General features: G+C 42.9%; 1 protein-coding gene across 2 annotated transcripts; it reads left to right on the forward strand.

The window, feature by feature from the left end:
* The first annotated feature begins 7,161 nt into the window (after nucleotides 1-7,161).
* On the forward strand, nucleotides 7,162-14,813 carry LOC127323297 (uncharacterized). 2 transcript variants are annotated; one of them, XM_051351458.1, is made up of 12 exons: nucleotides 7,162-7,316; nucleotides 7,761-9,572; nucleotides 9,657-9,690; nucleotides 10,874-10,950; nucleotides 11,831-11,890; nucleotides 11,980-12,090; nucleotides 12,194-12,271; nucleotides 12,402-12,482; nucleotides 12,724-13,135; nucleotides 13,413-13,522; nucleotides 14,178-14,208; nucleotides 14,285-14,813. In XM_051351458.1, the coding sequence occupies exons 2-12, from the start codon at nucleotides 7,791-7,793 to the stop codon at nucleotides 14,440-14,442; spliced, it is 2,934 nt and encodes a 977-aa protein (XP_051207418.1). In that variant the 5' UTR covers nucleotides 7,162-7,316; nucleotides 7,761-7,790; the 3' UTR covers nucleotides 14,443-14,813. The 2 variants fall into 2 exon arrangements, with proteins under 2 accessions (XP_051207418.1, XP_051207419.1); XM_051351459.2 differs by having other exon boundaries at nucleotides 7,186-7,394.
* The last annotated feature ends 3,924 nt before the right edge of the window (nucleotides 14,814-18,737 follow it).

An 18,737-nucleotide genomic window follows, 5' to 3' on the forward strand; every position in this document is an offset into this window, starting at 1 on the left:
ATGATGATATTCATTGTTTTATGATCTTACCTACAAGTTGTATACACATATTGCTGTCCGGAACCCGAGGCCCCAAAGTGACAGAAATTGGGACAACCGGAGGGGAAGGCGGTTATATGAGGATCACATGTGTTCATGGAGTGTTAATGCTTTGCTCCGGTGCTCTATTAAAAGGAGTACCTTAATTACCAGTAGATTCCCTAGAGGCCCGGCTGCCACCGGCTGGTAGGACAAAAGATGTTGTGCAAGTTTCTCATTGCGAGCACGTACGACTATATACGGAACACATGCCTATGGTTGTTTAGTACTTGGATACTGTTTTATTACTATCTGCAAATGACCTGCCTTGATTGTTACATGAGTTCTCTTATCCATGCAGCACCCGTTCATCCATCCATGTGCCTACAGTATTTTAATCCTGCTGTTTACTATAATCACTACTGCTGTCTTTATTACACTTCTGCTTATATTTCACTACTGCTATAAAACTATTGCTACTGATAAACTCTTGCGAGCAAGTCTGTTTCCAGGTGCAGCTGAATTGACAACTCCGCTGTTAAGGCTTACAAATATTCTTTGGCTCCCCTTGTGTCGAATCAATAAATTGGGCCGCCATGTGGCACGCGGATACACGCGAGGAATTAAGATGCCACAGGGAGGCCGCATGGATCCGGAGCGGCGGCGAGGATCCGGTGCGGCACATTAAATGCGAGCGCATAAGTCGAAGGGAAGTGACCCCTGGCGCGTCAGAAACAGTGCGCATGTCTGTCATGCACAGTTCCCGATATATTCTCGACTTCGCCGAGGAGGCTTAAATAGATGAGCTACCGAAAAAAGATACCGGTGGTTCGGTTGAGGTGTTGTACAGATCCAAGTCCGGCAGATGAGCCGGAAGAGTTTAAATGGAAACCGGAAGAATTAATCCGGTACGTTGGTTCGGGAACCTGGCATGGTCCGTCAGACAGAGTCTGCCGGACTATACCAGCTTCGGGGACTAATGTCGGGGGGATGGCCCCCGGTAGGCCAAAGGCATGGCAAAGCAGCCATGATTCTATCTTAAAGATGCCGGATTGTAGATCAATCCGGATGGTTTTGGTGAGTTTGGAAAGAGCCAAGTTCAAACCTACCGGTATCCCAGGAGGGGTATACCGGAGCTTAGGAAACAAGAGAGGTACCGGAGTACCGGTATGATTTACACTATAGCCTATCGGCACTCTGGTCAAAGATTCTCTCCAAGGCTAGAGGACAAAGATGAGCTAAGCAAAGTAGCTTTAAACGAAGCCCTGACGCCAAAGTAGAAGATGACGTTAAAGCATCCGGAGGATGTCACCGTTCCCCGATTAAAGACATACCGGCGTCATCGGCTGCCAAAGAGGCTTTGTAAAGTAGTTTGTCTAGTCAAAGATGCTATTAGGGTTCATTCCCTTGTAAGCCACCCTCTCCCCTATATAAGGAGAGGGGGCACTCCGTTGCGCGGGGCAGACGATAGACAGATCAGTAGCAGATAGAGAGAAACCCTAGTTCATATAGCTTGTACTGTTCTTCTTCAACCTCTGGCCAAGGCCAAGTTCATCAATAAAGATACCGGAATCCATCCGAGATTCATCCCTCTGTTTACCAAACCCTCCCCCGAATCCTCTAGCGTCCATTTGGCCCCAACTTAAGCCATCCTATGGCATCTGTCTGTTCACCACGACGACAGTAAATGAGTCAACTTGGCTTTCCTACCTGTATCCATAGGAAACTTTGTACTAATACAATACAATAATCACCCGAGTTTTTACACTAACATGTCTGTCACTTACGTGTGGTTCCCATGTGTGAGGTGCCACACTTCAGTGAGCACAAGTCACGTGCGGTAGGTACGCAAACTCCCAACCATCTTCTTTGTCAAGAGAAGACGCATCAAGACTCTCTCTCTCTCTCCAATTATCCACCTGCGCTGGCTGCTGATACGTTGCAAACGTATCTATAATTTTTGATGCTCCATGCTTGTTTTACACCAATTGCTATATGTTTTGTTTACACTTCGTGAAATTTTTATGCATTTTTCGGAACTAACATATTAACAAGATGACACAGTGTCAGTTCCTGTTTTCTGCTGTTTTTGTATTTCAGAAAAGTTGTTCTGAAAATATTCTCGAGATTGGACGAAACAAAAGCCTAAGTTCCTATTTCTCTCTCATGAAGACGGAGTCCAAAGGGGAGACGGAGAAGAGCCGGGAGGCGGCCACACCACCCCCAGGCGCGGGGCCCCGCCCTGGCCGCACCTAGGCATGGTGTGGCCCCCCGGGCGTCCACCGACATCGCCCTTTCACCGATATATTGCTCCCGACGTGAAAACCCTCAATCAATCAGCCTCCATCCACGAAAAATTCTGTAGCTCCGCCGCCATTGAAGACAAGTTTTGGGGGACAAAAATCTCTGTTCCGGCACCCTGCCGGGATGTGGAATTACCCCCGGAGCCATCTTCATCGACTCCACCATCATCTTCATCGCTGTCGCTAACTCCCATGATGAGGAGGGAGTAGTTCTCCCACAAGGCTGAGGGCTTTACCGGTAGCTATGTGGTTTATCTCTCTCTCCCATGGTGTGATCTTTATGTGATCATGAGCTTTGTAATCTAGTTGAATAAGTAGATGTTACTCTTCATATATTATGCTACTCATGTGGTTTTATTAATGTGATCTCCGGAGACACATTGTCCCACGGTGTGAAGGTGATAGTATGCGCACCGTGTGTGGCTCTTAGGCTAAAGATTACAGAAATACTTATCATGAGTTATAATTTGAGTTGGATGTCTCTATGAAATTGTGGTGTCTGTTAGTGCTATCTTTGGATGCTCAAAGTGACAGAGTGGGGTGTCCATAGGTTTGGAACGCGAACTGTAAAGAGTGCTTTTGCAGCCCTACGCGGTGAATTGGTGTTCGTTATCCTACCGGAGAGTGGTTCAGAGTAGCATAGTGAAGAGATGATATTTATGTATTCAATTATGATATCATTGTTACGAGTGTCCACTAGTGAAAGTAAGATTCCTAGGCCTTGTTTCTAAGCATTGAAACACCGTTTACAACCAGTTATGCTACATGTTTGCTTGCTGCCATTTTTATTTTAGATTGAAATTACCACTTATAATCATCCATATTACTTGTATTTCACTATCTCTTCGCCGAACTAGTGCACCTATACACCTGACAAGTGTATTGGGTGTGTTGGGGATATAACAAACTTCTTGTATATTAATTGTAGGGTTGCTTGAGAGGGATATCTTTGACATCTACCTCCCCGAGTTCGATAAACCTTGGGTGATTCACTTAAGGGAAACTTGCTGATGTTCTACAAACCTTTGCACTTGGAGGCCGAACACTGTCTACAAGAATAGAAGGGTGCGTACACATCAGCTCCCGGTTTCGGTAGGGCGTTTCTAGCTCAGCTCGGAGGTCATGGTGTGCAGGCTCTGTAGCCATGGCAATTTGGTCGCGCCAAGTGGTTCGTCCCCGGCTGCGACGAGGATCAATCCGGGCGGTGGCTGTTAAGGATCCGATCGCATTTCTTGCTTTCAGTCTGGGGTCCTCCATGTAAAAGTTAGGGATTTAGATGTAATTTCCTGTTTATTTTGTGTCCTGTTGTAAACTTTGCTCTGACGCGTATTAGAAATCTGGGTCCTTCAGGATCCTTCGTTTGTCCCTCTCTCAGAAAAAAAATCTCTCCCATTTTCTCTTTCAGGAAGCATACACCATGTGATTCGTCTTGTCTACCATAAGTTTGTTGAATTAAGTTTTCCCCCTTTTTGATATTCTTTGAACAAAATAATAAATAATTGGTTTATGATAGCTTTTCATGATCTAAAAGTTAGCACATAATGTCCCATAAGTCATAAACATACCTTCTGAAATAATACTACATCAAATGGGGTAGCCAGCTCCTATTTGTTCTTTTCTTTTGCCTGATCGAAATAACTGAATCTTTTCCCATGTGTGTATGCAACCATTTCTAGAAAGTCTATCGATACTCTGTTTTGACAAACTTACTATTCCTTCTTTATTTTTCCTATAAGAATATGTTCTCTCTCACCCACACATCGGATGGCACATACATAAGCAAGCCAGACATGCATCAATTTGATTTAGATTATTGGTGTCCTCAGGTGTAAGGTATTATATGACTGGTTGGAAACTTGGGGACGTCTCAAACTGGTCGGTGATGTATTTTGGTCTTCTACGCAATTTCTTGGCAGTGTTAGCATGGAGAGCTGGCACCGACAGGCTCTCCCTGCTCCGGTGATGATGAAGACGGGAACGACTCTTGGTACTCAAGGTGTACAACCTGACCTCCCACTGATTTTTGCTTGCCGAGGGTTGATGTTGATGGCCATGGACTTCGAACCTGAGTTGTCATTCTCCTCTAGGTAATCTCTCCCTTTCCTTGTTCTTTGTTCCTAGGTCTCATAGGTCAGAGCCATGGGGCAAGAGCTTCGGTTTCAGTGGAGAGACGAGAAGATTGCCCTGCAGCCTCAGTGAGAATTGGTCCGATCGATTCCCTCACCCGTGGCTACAGAGAAAGTGAGGTGTTGTAGAGGTGTTACACTGGATGCTGCTCAGCCTGCCAGCTGCTACATACCTACGGTAATCTCCCTAGAACGGCAGTTTTGGACTGCTACAGTGCATGGTAAATAGAACAGGGTATTTCTATGCATCGAATATGTTCACAGATACCAAAAATTGAACTCCTAGCTTCACCGAACGGGATGATATAAATATTGATCTTGCTACTAAAAATGTATATTAGGAACGAATAGATTTTACTAGGAAGTTTCCATCGAAAATACAATTCTTTCGAATGGTGTGTCCAGTTGCCCTATGGATATTCTGGTATATCGACGAAATCATATGTTATAAAATAGCACATAATTGTTATTCTATGGATAAAAATAAAATCATGCAATTCGTGTCAGCATAGCCCCATTTCCCCTTGCACACAAAAAATCCAATGTTGCTAGCTAAATGTATATTGCCTAACCCTTTTCTTTTAACCACCACCAGGGCTATCCATGTTCTTGCAAAGGTCATACAGTGCTATCCTAATCGAAGCCGGTCTTGCAAATGCAACCTTCTATGCCTACACCACTGGCCAAGATAATCTTCTGGTTAGCATTGCGTTATACTCAGCACAAGATATCGAAAGATTAAAACTATGCCAACTGCAGATCATGGAAAAGGCCAATAAGGATCTCCTCCAAGCAAAGGACAATACAATCAAAGAACTTAGCAAGGGTTGGGACAACATGTTGAACACCGCATCCCAAGTTGCTACCGACCTTCAATATTTAGTCAACAAAAACACTGGTCTGGATTTACTTCTGCAGATTGAGATCTCAGTTTGACATTTATTTTATTTCCAATATATTTCTTAGTACCTTGACTAGATGATAGTTTATTTCGTTGTTTCAAAATGATCACAACAGTATATTTTACATTGCCTCCCATGACCACCATCAATTCAACACTGCCATCGAAGTCACCAGTAATGTAATTTATATATGTGTGTCACCAGTTATGACAAAATGCAATACAAAAATTCCACTTACCAATATAATGATTCCAATTGTCATCTTTGTCGGTTATTCATTTCTGCTTGTCCGCCATAGGCGGGCAAGCGCGCGGCAAGCCGTGCCTTCCTACCTAGTTAGAAAAGTTAGCACACTTTTAGAGGCATATACATTACTAAGCTATTCTACCTCACACAGAACAAGACAATAAAATAGATATTACTAAGCTATTGTACGCCATATACATTACTAAGCTATTCTCCGTCACACAAAGAGACACTATTGCCAAATCCAGTGTTAAAAGTAGATCTAAAATATATATAGGATTCTTGCCACGATTGGCTGTAACTAATATTTTTGAAGAACTAAATCACATAGCTTACAGAGGTCAATCCTCCCGAAACCTCCTTGGAATTTCATCGGACACCTTGTAGGCATAGAGAAACAAAATCTGCACAAAGAAAAGTTAGAAGGTGTAGGAGCAGGGCACTGGTAGGAGACAAAAATCAGGAAGAAGAGAAGAGTGCGTGTATCTAGGCGGACATCCTGTAACGGCTGTTCGTGCTTCAACTTTCGAGCAGGTAGTAGGAGGAGGAAGAGGTCGACCAGAGCAGCTCTTGAAGTGACAATCGTCGAGGAGAGGCGCGGTCGCAGTCAAGGCGGTTGAGGACGTGAGGAACTACTCCGGCCATGATGTGTGTCGCCCCAGATCTCGGCCAGAGGAGGGAGATGAGAGGAAGGAGAGGGCAAAAAAGCGCACCAACTTAGATCTTGGTTCCCCCTGCCTTGGCCTGAGCCGCCACCAACCTTCCACCCACGGTCTGTCGCATTTGCGCCGACAAGGGAGAGACGAAAGCTGTGGGAGGAAAAGAAAAGGAGAGGCGATGGGAAAAGTTTGCACTATCCGAAGATGACTACCTGTGGTTGTCGACTGCCGCTGCAAGCCTGCCAGGACGCCGTCGCCGCTCGAAGTCGCTGTCGCCCGCGCTTGAAATCCGCCGCTCACCATGATATGGTCGTCCTTGCGCACCGCCACGCCTCGCCTCCTCTGGCCCGCCACTGCCACCCTCCGCGCCTTTGCGCCTCCTCTGGCCCGCCACCGCGGAGATCCCGTCCGGCTCCATGAAGGCAGCGTACGACAAGAAGGCCGACCTGCTGCTGCTCGCCACCACAACCTCTTCCTCCTGTTGCTAACCAAGCGGAGCTCCAGGAGCTGCTGCCGGTGGCCGCCACGTACGCCGACCTGCTGTGATTTGGGGAGGAGAGGGCTTGTGCGGGGATTGGGGAGGAGTGCGAGGCGGCTAACTGGGGGAGGGTTTCACCGATCTAGGTTTCACCCGCTGCTTTCGCGTACGGGAAAAAAGAAGGCGACGGAAACAAGCAGCCATCGCTGCCTCTGTTTGGCGGACCTACAAGCGTCTGGCCCCGCTTTGTCAGCCGAAAGTGAAAAAAAGGAATAACCGCAGCCATCCAATGGCTGAGGTGAAAAGCGGGGGTGAAGCATGTACGGCTTGGTAGCATCCAATGGGCAGCGAACGTTTGGCGCGGCAAGTGCCTCAGTTGGCCGGGTAGGCTTTCAAGGAGTAGTAGATCAGAAAGCAAGGTAGGCTCGGAATATTTCTGCCCCCTCTCTCCCAGTCCCAGTCCCAGTCCCAGGACTAAACCAGGGGGGGAGGAGGCAGGCAAGTCCTTTCCTGGTGTAGGCGACGAGACGAGAACGAGACGCGACTCCACTCTCCCTCCCCCGCACCAATCGCCTCCAGTCCAGGTAAAACGCCAGCCGAATTCCCCCTCGCTACCTGCTCCCCCTGATTGCTGCCGCTTGCGCGTACGACTCCCCGCCCAGGTTCGGCGCCTTCCTTCCTGCTTGCGGGCTCAGCTTGCTAGGGTTTGTCGAAATCTGTCCCGAGTTAGGGTTTTGGGACCTTTGTCCGCCTGCGCTAGGTTAGAGCTTAGGACCGTGATTCCTACTTGAGCTTGGGAGAAGAGGGGTCCGGGACCGGGAAGACCTCTAAACTTCCCGATTTCCCCCTCCCCCTCCCCCTCCCCCAGATTAGGTTCGATCTGGCACGCCCAAGGTGCCGTCTCTCTTTATTAGGGTTGCTTGCTTGCTTGCTTAATTGTGCTCGCGCTAGCTGCCGCCCGCTCTTCCTCAGGTTTGACTTGATGGAATTTCAGCTTTTTCTAACCTCTTCAAACTGTTTCTCTGCAGCTACAGCTAGAGCAATAAGCGTTACTCGGGATGCCCGACGCAGACCTGGCAGCAGAGATGGCAAATGGAGGGGCATCCACTGATGTTGTTGCTTCTGGTAACGCCAGCAAGGAAGAGGAAGAGGAGGCTGCTGAGGGCAAGGATCTCGCAGTAGCCAATAAGGATGCCCAAGAACAGAATAAAGCCTCAGAAAATGGCACCAAGGCCACATCTGATGAAGATGCCAAGATCACTGAGGCTGAGGATGCAAAGAAAGATGATGCTGCTGCAAAGCAGGCAGGTATAGAGGATGTCAAATCGGGTGGTCTGGATGACGTGGACACTAATGGAGGTAACAACACCGAGGCAGCCCAACACGAGGATCCCAAAACAGGTGGCGTTGAGGTTGCAGATGCTAAACAAGATGACAATGCCAAGGCAGCACAACACGAGGATTCCAAAACAGCAGCTGTTGGGGATGCAGATGCAGATGCAAAGGAAGATGACAACGCCAAGGCTGCACCATACGAGGGCCACAAAACAGGAGCTGCTGAGGTTGCAGATGCAAAGGAGGATGACAACGCCAAGGCAGCACAACACGGGGATTCCAAAACAGGCGCTGCTGAGGATGCAGATGCAAAGGAAGGTGGCAATGCCAAGGCAGCAGAACATGGGGTTTCCAAAACAGTTGATGTTGAGGATGCACATGCAAAGGAAGGTGGCAACGCCAAGGCAGCAGACCATGGGGATTTCAAAATAGTTGATGTCGAGGATGCAGATGCAAAGGAAGCACAACACAAGGATCCAAAAACAAGCGGTGTGGAGGATTCAGATGCCAAGGAAGATGATGGTGCAAAGGCACCAGAATGCAATGATGTCAAAATCAATGTTGTGGAGGATGTAGATGTAAAGGAAGATAATAATGCCAAGGCAGCAGAACATGAGGATGCCAAAATGGGTGGCATAGATGATGCAAATGCAAAAGATGATAACGGCAGTAAAGCAGCAGAACACGAGGATGTCCAAATGGGTGGCGTGGATGCAAAGGAAGATAGTGATGCCAAGGCAGCAGAACAAGCTGATGCCAAAATGGGTGACGTGGAGGAGGCGGATGCAAATGATGATAACGGCACAAAGGCAGCAGAACAGGAGGATGTCAAAATGGGTACAGCAGAGGATGCTGATGTAATAGAAGATAACACCGTCATGGTAGCAGAATGTGAAGATGTGAAGATGGCTGAGGCTGAGACCAAGACAGGAGATGCAGCGGTTGAAGATGAAGGGATTAAGGAAGACAAATGTGAGAATACGGAGGACAAGAAGGAACTGGAAAATGCTGAACAAGGTGGTTCTGACAAGCAGGATGAATTGAGTGAGGAAGGAAAGAATGGTTCAGCTGAGCAGGAGGAAAAGAAAGCAGAAGAAATGAGTGATGAAGATAATCAAGGGGAAGAGGATGCAGAAGAAATGGGCTCTTCGGATAAGATAGATGGAGGGGATGGGAAGACAAATGTGAATGAAGAAAAACTAGAAAAAGGTGTAAAGAAGCGAAGAAAAGGTGGCAAAGTAACAGAAGAGGAGGTCAGTGAGGCAGACAAGAATGTAGAAGAGAATAAGGAGGAGACACCTAAGAACAAAAAGGCAAGAAGTGCTAGGGATAGAAGCCAGGGAAAGGATAAGAAACAGGAGGGGTCCAAATCCAGGGAAGCCAAAAGTTTACAAAACACCCCCACCCCTTATTGTACTGATCGTCCTCAACGTGAGAGGAAAATAGTGGAGAGGTTGGTTGAAGTGATTGATAAGGAGCCAAACAGGAATTTCGTTGTTGAGAAGGTTCACTGCTTGCATTCATGTTACCTTTATCTCACTTATTTTCTCTGGCAATGCTATAACTTTTGGTAAATCTTTACATTGCAGGGTCGTGGTACTCCTTTGAAAGATATACCAAGTGGTATAGCCCTATGTCACACTTTTTACTGTTTACTTGCTTCTATTTGTTGGGCCTGGATAATAGAGGTCTTCATGCGTTTCTTGCTTAAGGCTAAGATGTTTTTTTTTCAGTGAAAGTTCAAATCTCAGGCAACTTGTCCTAAGTGTATGATATATTACTGAATTTGGATAGACGCCTAGTGTGAATTTAGTTGTTAGTTAGGTTCCAGTTAAACTCCTTTTTCCCATGTGTTCTCCTACTTCTATATTGGCCACGTGGTATCAATAATGCATGAAACCTTAATCTCATGAATCATGATCAGTTCTTGATCGATCAGTTGAATCAACATGTGTTTATGTGGTCCTGTTTATGATGCATGTCTTCGATTTGTGTAATAATATCCATCTTGGTATGGTAAGTTTATTTATGTCTATATTTATTGTTCCAAACTTTAGGTGCAAATGTTATGATCTTAAACCAGCACCCTTTCATAACCTTGGTCAAAACAAGTTTTCTGTCACTAGTATCTCTACTTGTGTGATCCTTATTTTAAGGAGCTTACTTGATGAATCCTTCATTCCTCTAAGTGAGAATCTGTGTGAATTTAGGTGATCGCATATTTGCATATATTCGTTACCTCAAATATAGCATAATTTTGCTCCAATGAATGACAATCTATTGCAAAAAATATGATTAGCTTCCAAAAGAAATAAACCTGCAAAATATAGTCAAAGTCATGGTCACAACTGAAGCTCAGTTATAAGTGAACTGTATAATTGCAAACTTTCTCGTGTACTCTGGTCCGATTGAGTGTCCACCAGTAGTAAGAGGATGCTAAAAGGCTCTTGTGATCCTAGCAAATTAGATTTTTGTTTTGTTACTGACTTAAGTCAACTGCTAGATTTGTATATCTGTACACTGTTATATCTGATATTAGACCAACAATATCAATTTATTAGAACATGTAACTGTCAGTTGTGATGTGTATCCTGTGTCTTGAGCTCTTGATCCCGAGTTGACGAACCATATTCCAACAACTGACAAGCAAATGTTGTTTTCTCTTCTCCAGTGATTTGTTGTATAATCAATATTTAACTAACAATAAGCTACATTGTTCCCACTGACCTGCTGTCTGCAATGTATGATTTTTTCCTTTCCTATTGTTGCTCCAGTGCTAATTTGATTTTTTGATACTTATTTACAGTGGCACAGAGGTTATCAAAGAAGAAACCTACCGATCTTAAATTTCTTCACCATCTTCTTTTTGGGAGGAAAGGCAAGGTAGACATCCAAAATATTGTTGTCCTGCAGAAATTTTCTAATGCTCTTTGCACTTTAGTTGGTTCCTGTTCAGCTGGTTATTCAAACAGTTTTTGCACAGGGAACTTCCCAAGAAGCATTAGCCCCTCTAAATAAGTTATTCTAATATTCTAATATTCCCAAAATAAGGTATATATCCAATATTATCACGTCTGTTGAGGTAGTCTGTTGACTTTGCTGTATATGCTGTTTCACAACAGAAGGTAGTAAGAGAAACAAAGACAGGACATTGTCAAATCAACAGTTCAATACACTTAATAAAACACCTTCAGCAATTGGTATGCTCTCTAGTCAAGTGAATTATCTCACACTTATCACAATGGCGTATTTTCTTGAACACAAATCGAAATACGCGCCACTTTGTATTAGAAAAAGAATGCCGGGGAGGTGCAAGGGCTTTTACAAAACCAAAACAGCCACAGAGCTGACAAAGCAAATCAAAACAGCTACGAAGCAAATTTAGCAAGAATTTAGTGCGAGTGTCCAAGCTAACTGTCATGAGGCCTGTTAGTGCAAGGGTAAGATCCTCAGCGCCTTAGCTCTGGCTAGTTTCCGCTACTCAATCGCCCGGATGGCTTCACACCATGTAGAAGCAGCAATGCTAAGTTATGGTGCATCAGGATGTTCCTTATTTTGTACTTTACTACTTTCAGGTGGTTAAATGTTAAAACTTAAAAAGCATCTTGTAGTTGGTTTGGGTTGTTTAAGTAAAACATGAATGTATTACTTCTCAGTTCCATTTCCTTTGCAGTAACTCCGAAGTTATACTTGACTGATGTAAATTCTGAAGTTCTTGTTAGCTTGCAAATTCTGACAAATGATTATGTTGCCAATGTTCCAGACTGTTGATTTTAAAGGTCATATACTTCAATTCTCTGGATTTGTGTGGCATGAGAGCGATGTAAGCTGCATTATTCCAAAATTTTGATCATCAATTTTATTCAGGTTATGGAAATGGTTTAATCCTTAAGAAGTTGTATTCATCTGTAGGAAAAGCAGAGAGCCAAGGCAAAGGAGAAGCTTGACAGGTGTATGAAAGACATGTTGGTGGAACTCTGTTCGCTGCTTGCTATTCCGGTTCCCAAAACAAACATTCGAAAGGTGATTTAATGTTCTGTTTATAGAACAATTTTTTGTTAAGAATGATGCAGTGCAATAGCGTAATGAATGTGGCATCTAACCTAGTGTGAGATAACTCATGTAGGAAGATATTGTGGCAAAGCTGTTGGACTTCATTGCCGAACCTCATGCTTTGTCTGATTCTGTCTTGTCTGATGACCAGGTGAGAATAACAGACATCCCTATTGTGGTATCAGATGTTACGTTAGTACCTTATTGTTGTGATGTTTTATGGTTAGATTAGAATGCATTATATTTTATCATATATTTCTCCATGTGCCTTTTATTCTCAGGGGTCTAACTCTAGGAAACGCAAGAGAGCAGGCGATAGTTCAAGCAAGACTCTGGATGCCACTCCCAAGAGGTCTAAGAAGGTATGGTATGAAGTTATCAGATGCAACCTGTTGACTATAGTTTTATGCAGTTGCAGTTTCAAACATGCCGTATTAATACCCGCAACATCTATTAGTGCCTCTTTTGCAATGGAATTAGTGACATCATGTTGGTACAATGCTACAAGTGAAGTTCTCTAGCTCGTGATGATTTGTTAATGTTGCCACACCCATGATCATCATTCTTTGATTGTTATTAAGACTTGTTTTCACTGCGCTTTAGAAATTTGGTGATGATGCTCCAAGTAAAAGGCGAAAGCAAGCTCTGGAGTATGATAGTGATGAAGATATGGAGGATGAAGACCAACCTATGAAGTCTGATAGTGAGGAAGACGCAGATGAAGCTCCTGATGAACAGGAAGATGGCTACGAATCTGTGGAAGAGAAGGCCAGTAGGAAGTCCTCAGAAATAAAAGATTCTTCAGGTAAAAAGAAGGCTGCTGCTGGGAGCACCCATAAGACAGGTCCTCCAAAGACAACAAGCAAGAGTGCAGGCAAAACATCACCATCAAAAGTTTCCAAGGAAAAGGAAAGCCCTGACGAGAGTGCAAAGGTCTTCTCTAGGAAGAAGAAACCCGTCATATCAAAACGCACTCCAAGCTCAGAAAAGGAGATAGAAGAAAAGAAGTCATCAGGTACTACATTTGACTTTATAGTACTTTGTGTATCATATTCAAACATTGAACTTACCTTTATCCATGTTTCGTAATGTCAGTAGTGATATTGTTATCTGTCAGGAGTACAGATTTACTGGTTGTTTCATGGCAATACTATTATTTTTGGATTCAAACCTCATTCCATTAGTCGATACGGTTATTTCTTATGGCATAATTGCAGAAATATCCTCCATTTTATGAAGGTCATAATCTTCTCAGATGTCTGGGAGATCTGATGATTTGTATTTTTATGTAGGTAAAGACGCGACGAAGGGCAAAGGAGAAGCAGCTGAAGGAGGTCTGCCCAGTAAGGCTGAGCTGAAAAAGACCATAATTGGAATCCTTAAAAAAGTCGACTTCAACACGGTTGGTTACACCTTGTTAATTTTGATCTCACCATTTTATTATTTGATGTCAGTTTATGTCCCTGTATTATTATTATTATTATTATTATCGAAAAGTGTCTTTGGCTCTTGGGCACCAGTGCTCCTGCTGTTTAAAAAAATAGAAAATCATACATATTTGTTTCAAAAAAATCTAAAAATAAATCTGAACATAGTAAATGGCGTAGCCTACAATCCTGTAAAATTATAATATGAAATTCTTTATATTTTAGGCTACACAAGAAAGACAAAATCTGTTGAGATTTGGAGATCTAAAATATGCATACCCAGATCCACATGTTTGTCATTTTTGTGTAGCCCAGAATGTTTTGTATTTGAAATTGAAATTTTGACGTTTATGGGATAATTCATTCGCTACACCATGATTTTTTTTCTAATTTTTTTGAAACACATAAGTGTGATTTTTTATTTTTTTAAATGGCAGGAGCACTGGTGCCCAGGAGCTTAAAATCGCTGTCCTATTATTATTTCCTAAATATAGTTGGTGTTTTTATCATAAGTAATGTTAACTTGTACAGTTGTATTGTTGTTTTGGCTTGCTCTAGGGCCTAGTTAACCCCTTGTTTTACTCAAAGTTTCTCTGACGGATCTGACATATTGGAAATTTGTTTTTGCAGTCTACTTTCAGCGACATTCTTAAGAAGCTTGGTAAGATGCCTTTCAGCCATGTTTTGTTGTAATTGCAGTTGTTGATCAGACATTCTAACAAACTTGTATCATATAGATGACCATTACAAGATTGATCTGGAGCCAAGAAAAGGAGCTATTAAAATTATGATTCAAGACGAGCTAACCAAGTTATCGGAGGCAGATAATGATGAAGATGAAGAGGAAGATGTGGAAACAAAACAGCCACGGCGTCGAGCGAAGGTCACCGCTTGAAGGATTGTGAAACACCGTAGCAGTAGTGCACACCACTGTTAATTATTTTGTACTTAGCATGCCTACCTCACTCTTTTGCCTTGATGGGCACTTGGGCAGCCCTATTAATTGTGGTTACTCCCTGTTCGCAAAGACTAAAACCCTATCCTTGTTTGTGTGCTAAAACATAACCTGTTGGCAGCTCCACACCTGGAGCTGACTAATGGGTGACAATTGCAGGTAACTTCTGTCTCTAGATTTAAATATGGTATCCAAAACTCTGCAATGGCTGTGGCAGAGCATGTAATGGATAGTTGGTCATAGGTTTAAACAGCATATGGATGGATTAGATTATCATTATATGTATTTCTATGATTTGTTTTTGTTCTTTATTTGCTTGTGAGGGTGGTGATTTCCACCATTTGTGTTTGTTGATAGGTGCAAATCCATATTTGTCGTGATTTCCACCATTTCTTTTTTCCTTCTGAGCACTTGACTTAGATAATCATTTCCTTTCCAAGTATTTGATCCATCCATTCAATATCTCAAATTTATATCTTGCAAGCTATGCTTCATGCCATATCTCCTCTCCTTCTAGCACTAAGATAAATAAAGAATAAAATAAATGAATAGCAAACTTTTCTAAATTGTTGCCTTGCTTGATTATGTTGTTGAATGGTGTGTTTATGTTGTGCTGTATTTTTATTTAATAGTTTGTACGGAGATGCACATGTTTTCATTGAGAGAACTGAACGCTTTTCGACTACTAAAAAGGCAAGCGACACTCATATTCTCATCCATTTTTATTTAACGTATTAGTGTTTTTCTAGTAGTATGCATGATAGGTAGTTCGAATTCCTAGTAGTGAATAGCCATCCTGAAACCTCCCCCTGTCAGGTAAATGCTTTGCTATACCTGGCTACTATCAAAATTATCGCTGCTTTTGTATTGGTTTGGTGGTTTACAAAATTTACAAAACTTTGAAAACTAACAACCTTAATGCACCTCTGGATGGACTGGTTTGCAATGGTTGCTGAATGAATTGTGGACCGTCACCTAGGAACAAAGAGATTTGTAGGTCTTCACTGTGTTAGATAGCTTCCAGTGCAACCTTATGGTATATGGCTCTGCCAAGATTTTTAAGTTGTGGAGGTTCATCCCGCTGTCAGATCAGTGGATGGTAGCAGAATTGTAGGAGTAACGGGTCTGGCTAGTATGGGTGAACTTCTCTTCCCAAAGGTCTTGTCTCATCTTACTCTTGGGTAGGATGAGTCTTAAGGTGAAAGTACACAACCTCTCGAGAGTTAAATCTAAGATCTTAGCCGTGTTTCCGGTTATGGACAATTTAAGCTACTAGGCAGAGATTGTACTGAAGAATCTCAACGCCCCTTTTGTTTTCTAAAATCAATTAAAATGCGCTAGAAACCTCTTTTAGGTGCACATGGTGAGCCCTCTGTGCTCCCTTAATAAACTTCATGGTGTGTCATGGTGCGCCCTCTGAACACCCGATGAATTTCAAAGTTATCAAATGTTTTATCAAATATAGGACAAAACTGGCTTTATGCAAGCAGCCCAGCTCCACCAGCCAAATATCATGTAGTTAGTCTTTTCAAAACTGCCACCAAATAAGTGTCATTTTTCAGTACATCATTGTACTGACCTTCATTCGCGGGGCTGCATATTCAAACGTGCAGGTCGCTCTGATGAAGATTACTAATAGGATCTCGAGTCTATATTCCAACATGTCTTCTTGTGGCGCATGATAAAGATGGAGGCTCCATGCTACTTTTATTCCGCCGTGTTAGACAATTTAAACTTTATTTGAATGCTAGTCATTTGGACTATGCCAGCTGTATTTCCCTTTTGTCGTACCGAATCATTACGTTGTAATATTGATACTATTGCTATGAATGCTATATTTTGTTCTGTGGTGCTATCAGTGATCCAGGGAGTAGCACTGAACACATGTGTTGTACCTTTATTAAAAGGTAGGGCGTTACATGAGCTCTTCTACTCAAGGTTTATTTCTCGCTATTATTCATTTATCACTTTGTCACTCGAGGGCGAGTAACAACTAAGCTTGGGGATGTTGATAGCTCCAAATTTTGATGCATTTTACAATGGATTTTCCATCACCTATGTATTGGTTTCATTGGTTTTTCATTGGATTTTGTGTTTCAACTTACACTAATATCATGATCCAAGCAAAACCTTGTTTTCAATTAGTGTTTTTCTTGAGACTTTAAGGTGTGGGTAGAGGTTCTTTACTAAACACTATTCAACAAACAAGGTCAGACAAGCATTTCAATCAAAAACATGTCAACACTGGCAAAACTTAAAAAGTTTTTGTTCCCCCTGATTTTTGCAAGCCTAAACTTTAATAAAACAAGGTTACAAAAATTAGGATATTACACGGTTGAAGAAGGAGAAGTAAGTTCAAGTGTTTGGCATCACTCACCCCTTCCCCGAGCATGAAGATGAAGTCAATAGGTTGAAGATCAAGATTGAGAGGCTTCAGATTCATTCCACCTATTTGGAGGGATCTCTCGAAGCTAAAGATGGATCCAAGAAGGGATCTTGCAATGAAGGATATGCAGCTACCAAGCTAAAGAAGAAGAGAAGAAGAAGGACCAAGAAGAAAAAGAACAATAAGAATGTGGGTATCGCCCGTGAGGGAGGTGACTCTAGCCCAAGGAGGGGTGGAGTTCCCGACCCCACCACAAGGGGCTACGCTTGTGCTAACAACAAATCTCATGTTCTTTTCAATGACTACTATGGTCGTCTGTGCCTTGCTTTGTTGGTCCTTATAAGGAGAATATTGATTGGACTATTTGGGTTCCCAAACCCCTTGTTACTAACATGCAAGGACCCATTGAAAAATGGGTACTTAAATCCAAGAATTGATTCCTTGTAGGACTACGCTTCCGGTGGTGCTAAATGGGTGGTTCATAGTGGAGCCAGTAGTCATATGACCGGAAGTAAGAAAATTGTTATCGACCTCGAGCCTTTACATTCTACCGTATCATATGGCGACAACACAAGCTCTAAGGTATTGAGTCTTGGCAAGGTGGTGGTAACACCCGACATCTCACTTGTGAATGTCCTCCTTGTCGAGACCATTGGTTACAATTTACTTTTCGTTCATCAAATTGCACGTATGTGTCTTTGTAACTTTTTCGATGAACACATGGTGGTCCTCTTGTGGAGTGATAGCTCCAAATTTCGATGCATTTTACTATGGATTTTCCATCACCTATCTATTGGTTTCATTGGTTTTTCATTGGATTTTGTGTTTCAACTAACGCTAATATCGCGATCCAGGTGAAACCTTGTTTTCAACTATGTATTCCAGGAAACCATTATATCTGGAGGATCCAAGGAAATTTATGGGATAATTGCAACGAAATAAAGACATTTCCTTTTGAGGCCAAATCGATCCTGGCGACGCAGGGGCTTTAACGGGCATCGGTACGGGCGGGCTTGCCCGTACCATCCGCCCGTACGGACCGGCACCACCTTCGCCTTATCAAACCGTACCTTTTCTGTGAAGGTGAGACGACGAAAAAGCACAACACATCAGCCGCCATTCGCACCAGAATAGAGGAGATCAGATCTGAAGAAGGAGAAGACCAACCTCGAGTCCATGGACGATCAATCTCATCAAGATCATCACCCCATCCACTACATCCCACTTGTACCGAGAGAGAGATTCATACTTGTAAGATTAGGGATTGAAACCTCCATTCATCCTGGTTTGTATTTGATTTGATCTTCAACTATTGTGGCTTGCTACGGTAATACCAAGATGAAATCCATTTACTTTGCTATGATGTTGTTATATTATTCTCCTCTCATGTGTGAGTAGATCCCATTGGCGTGGGAGATGTAGGGGATTGGTGAGATGTGATGTGCCAATTTTATTCCATCCATTTGTGAACTTATGTTTGAGATTATTTCATATATGAGTATGAATGTTTATGTGCACCTAATTCTATTATCTAATTTAAGGGCCCAGATAGCATGACCTCAATAACTCATAAACAAGAACTTGTTCGCTAGTGAATCGGCGACCCCCGAGTGACACGGCCGATATCAAAGAGGATCTAGCAATACTCGAAGAATCACAAGGAACCATCAATCTTAAAGCTTTACTCCAGGCCTAACAAACTTAATAGATGCGCTGACCATGGCTTTGGTAACATGCAGAAGGATTATTGGAGGAAGATGAAATCTACCAAGAGGAGTCTTTCTCTCTTACGGGTTACTTGCCTTCTCAGATATAAATATGAAGAATCATATTCACTTATCACATTTAT

This window comes from Lolium perenne, chromosome 4, assembly GCF_019359855.2.
Source record: "Lolium perenne isolate Kyuss_39 chromosome 4, Kyuss_2.0, whole genome shotgun sequence".
In the NCBI taxonomy this organism is placed as follows: Eukaryota; Viridiplantae; Streptophyta; class Magnoliopsida; order Poales; family Poaceae; genus Lolium; species Lolium perenne.

Coding starts and splice junctions, on each gene's coding strand:
- LOC127323297 (XM_051351458.1), top strand. CDS start 7,791: ATGCCCGACGCAGACCTGGCAGCAGAGATGGCAAATGGAGGGGCATCC. Junction 10,951..11,830: donor TTTTTGGGAGGAAAGGCAAG/GTAGACATCCAA, acceptor CCAATGTTCCAG/ACTGTTGATTTTAAAGGTCA. Junction 12,091..12,193: donor CCAAAACAAACATTCGAAAG/GTGATTTAATGT, acceptor TAACTCATGTAG/GAAGATATTGTGGCAAAGCT.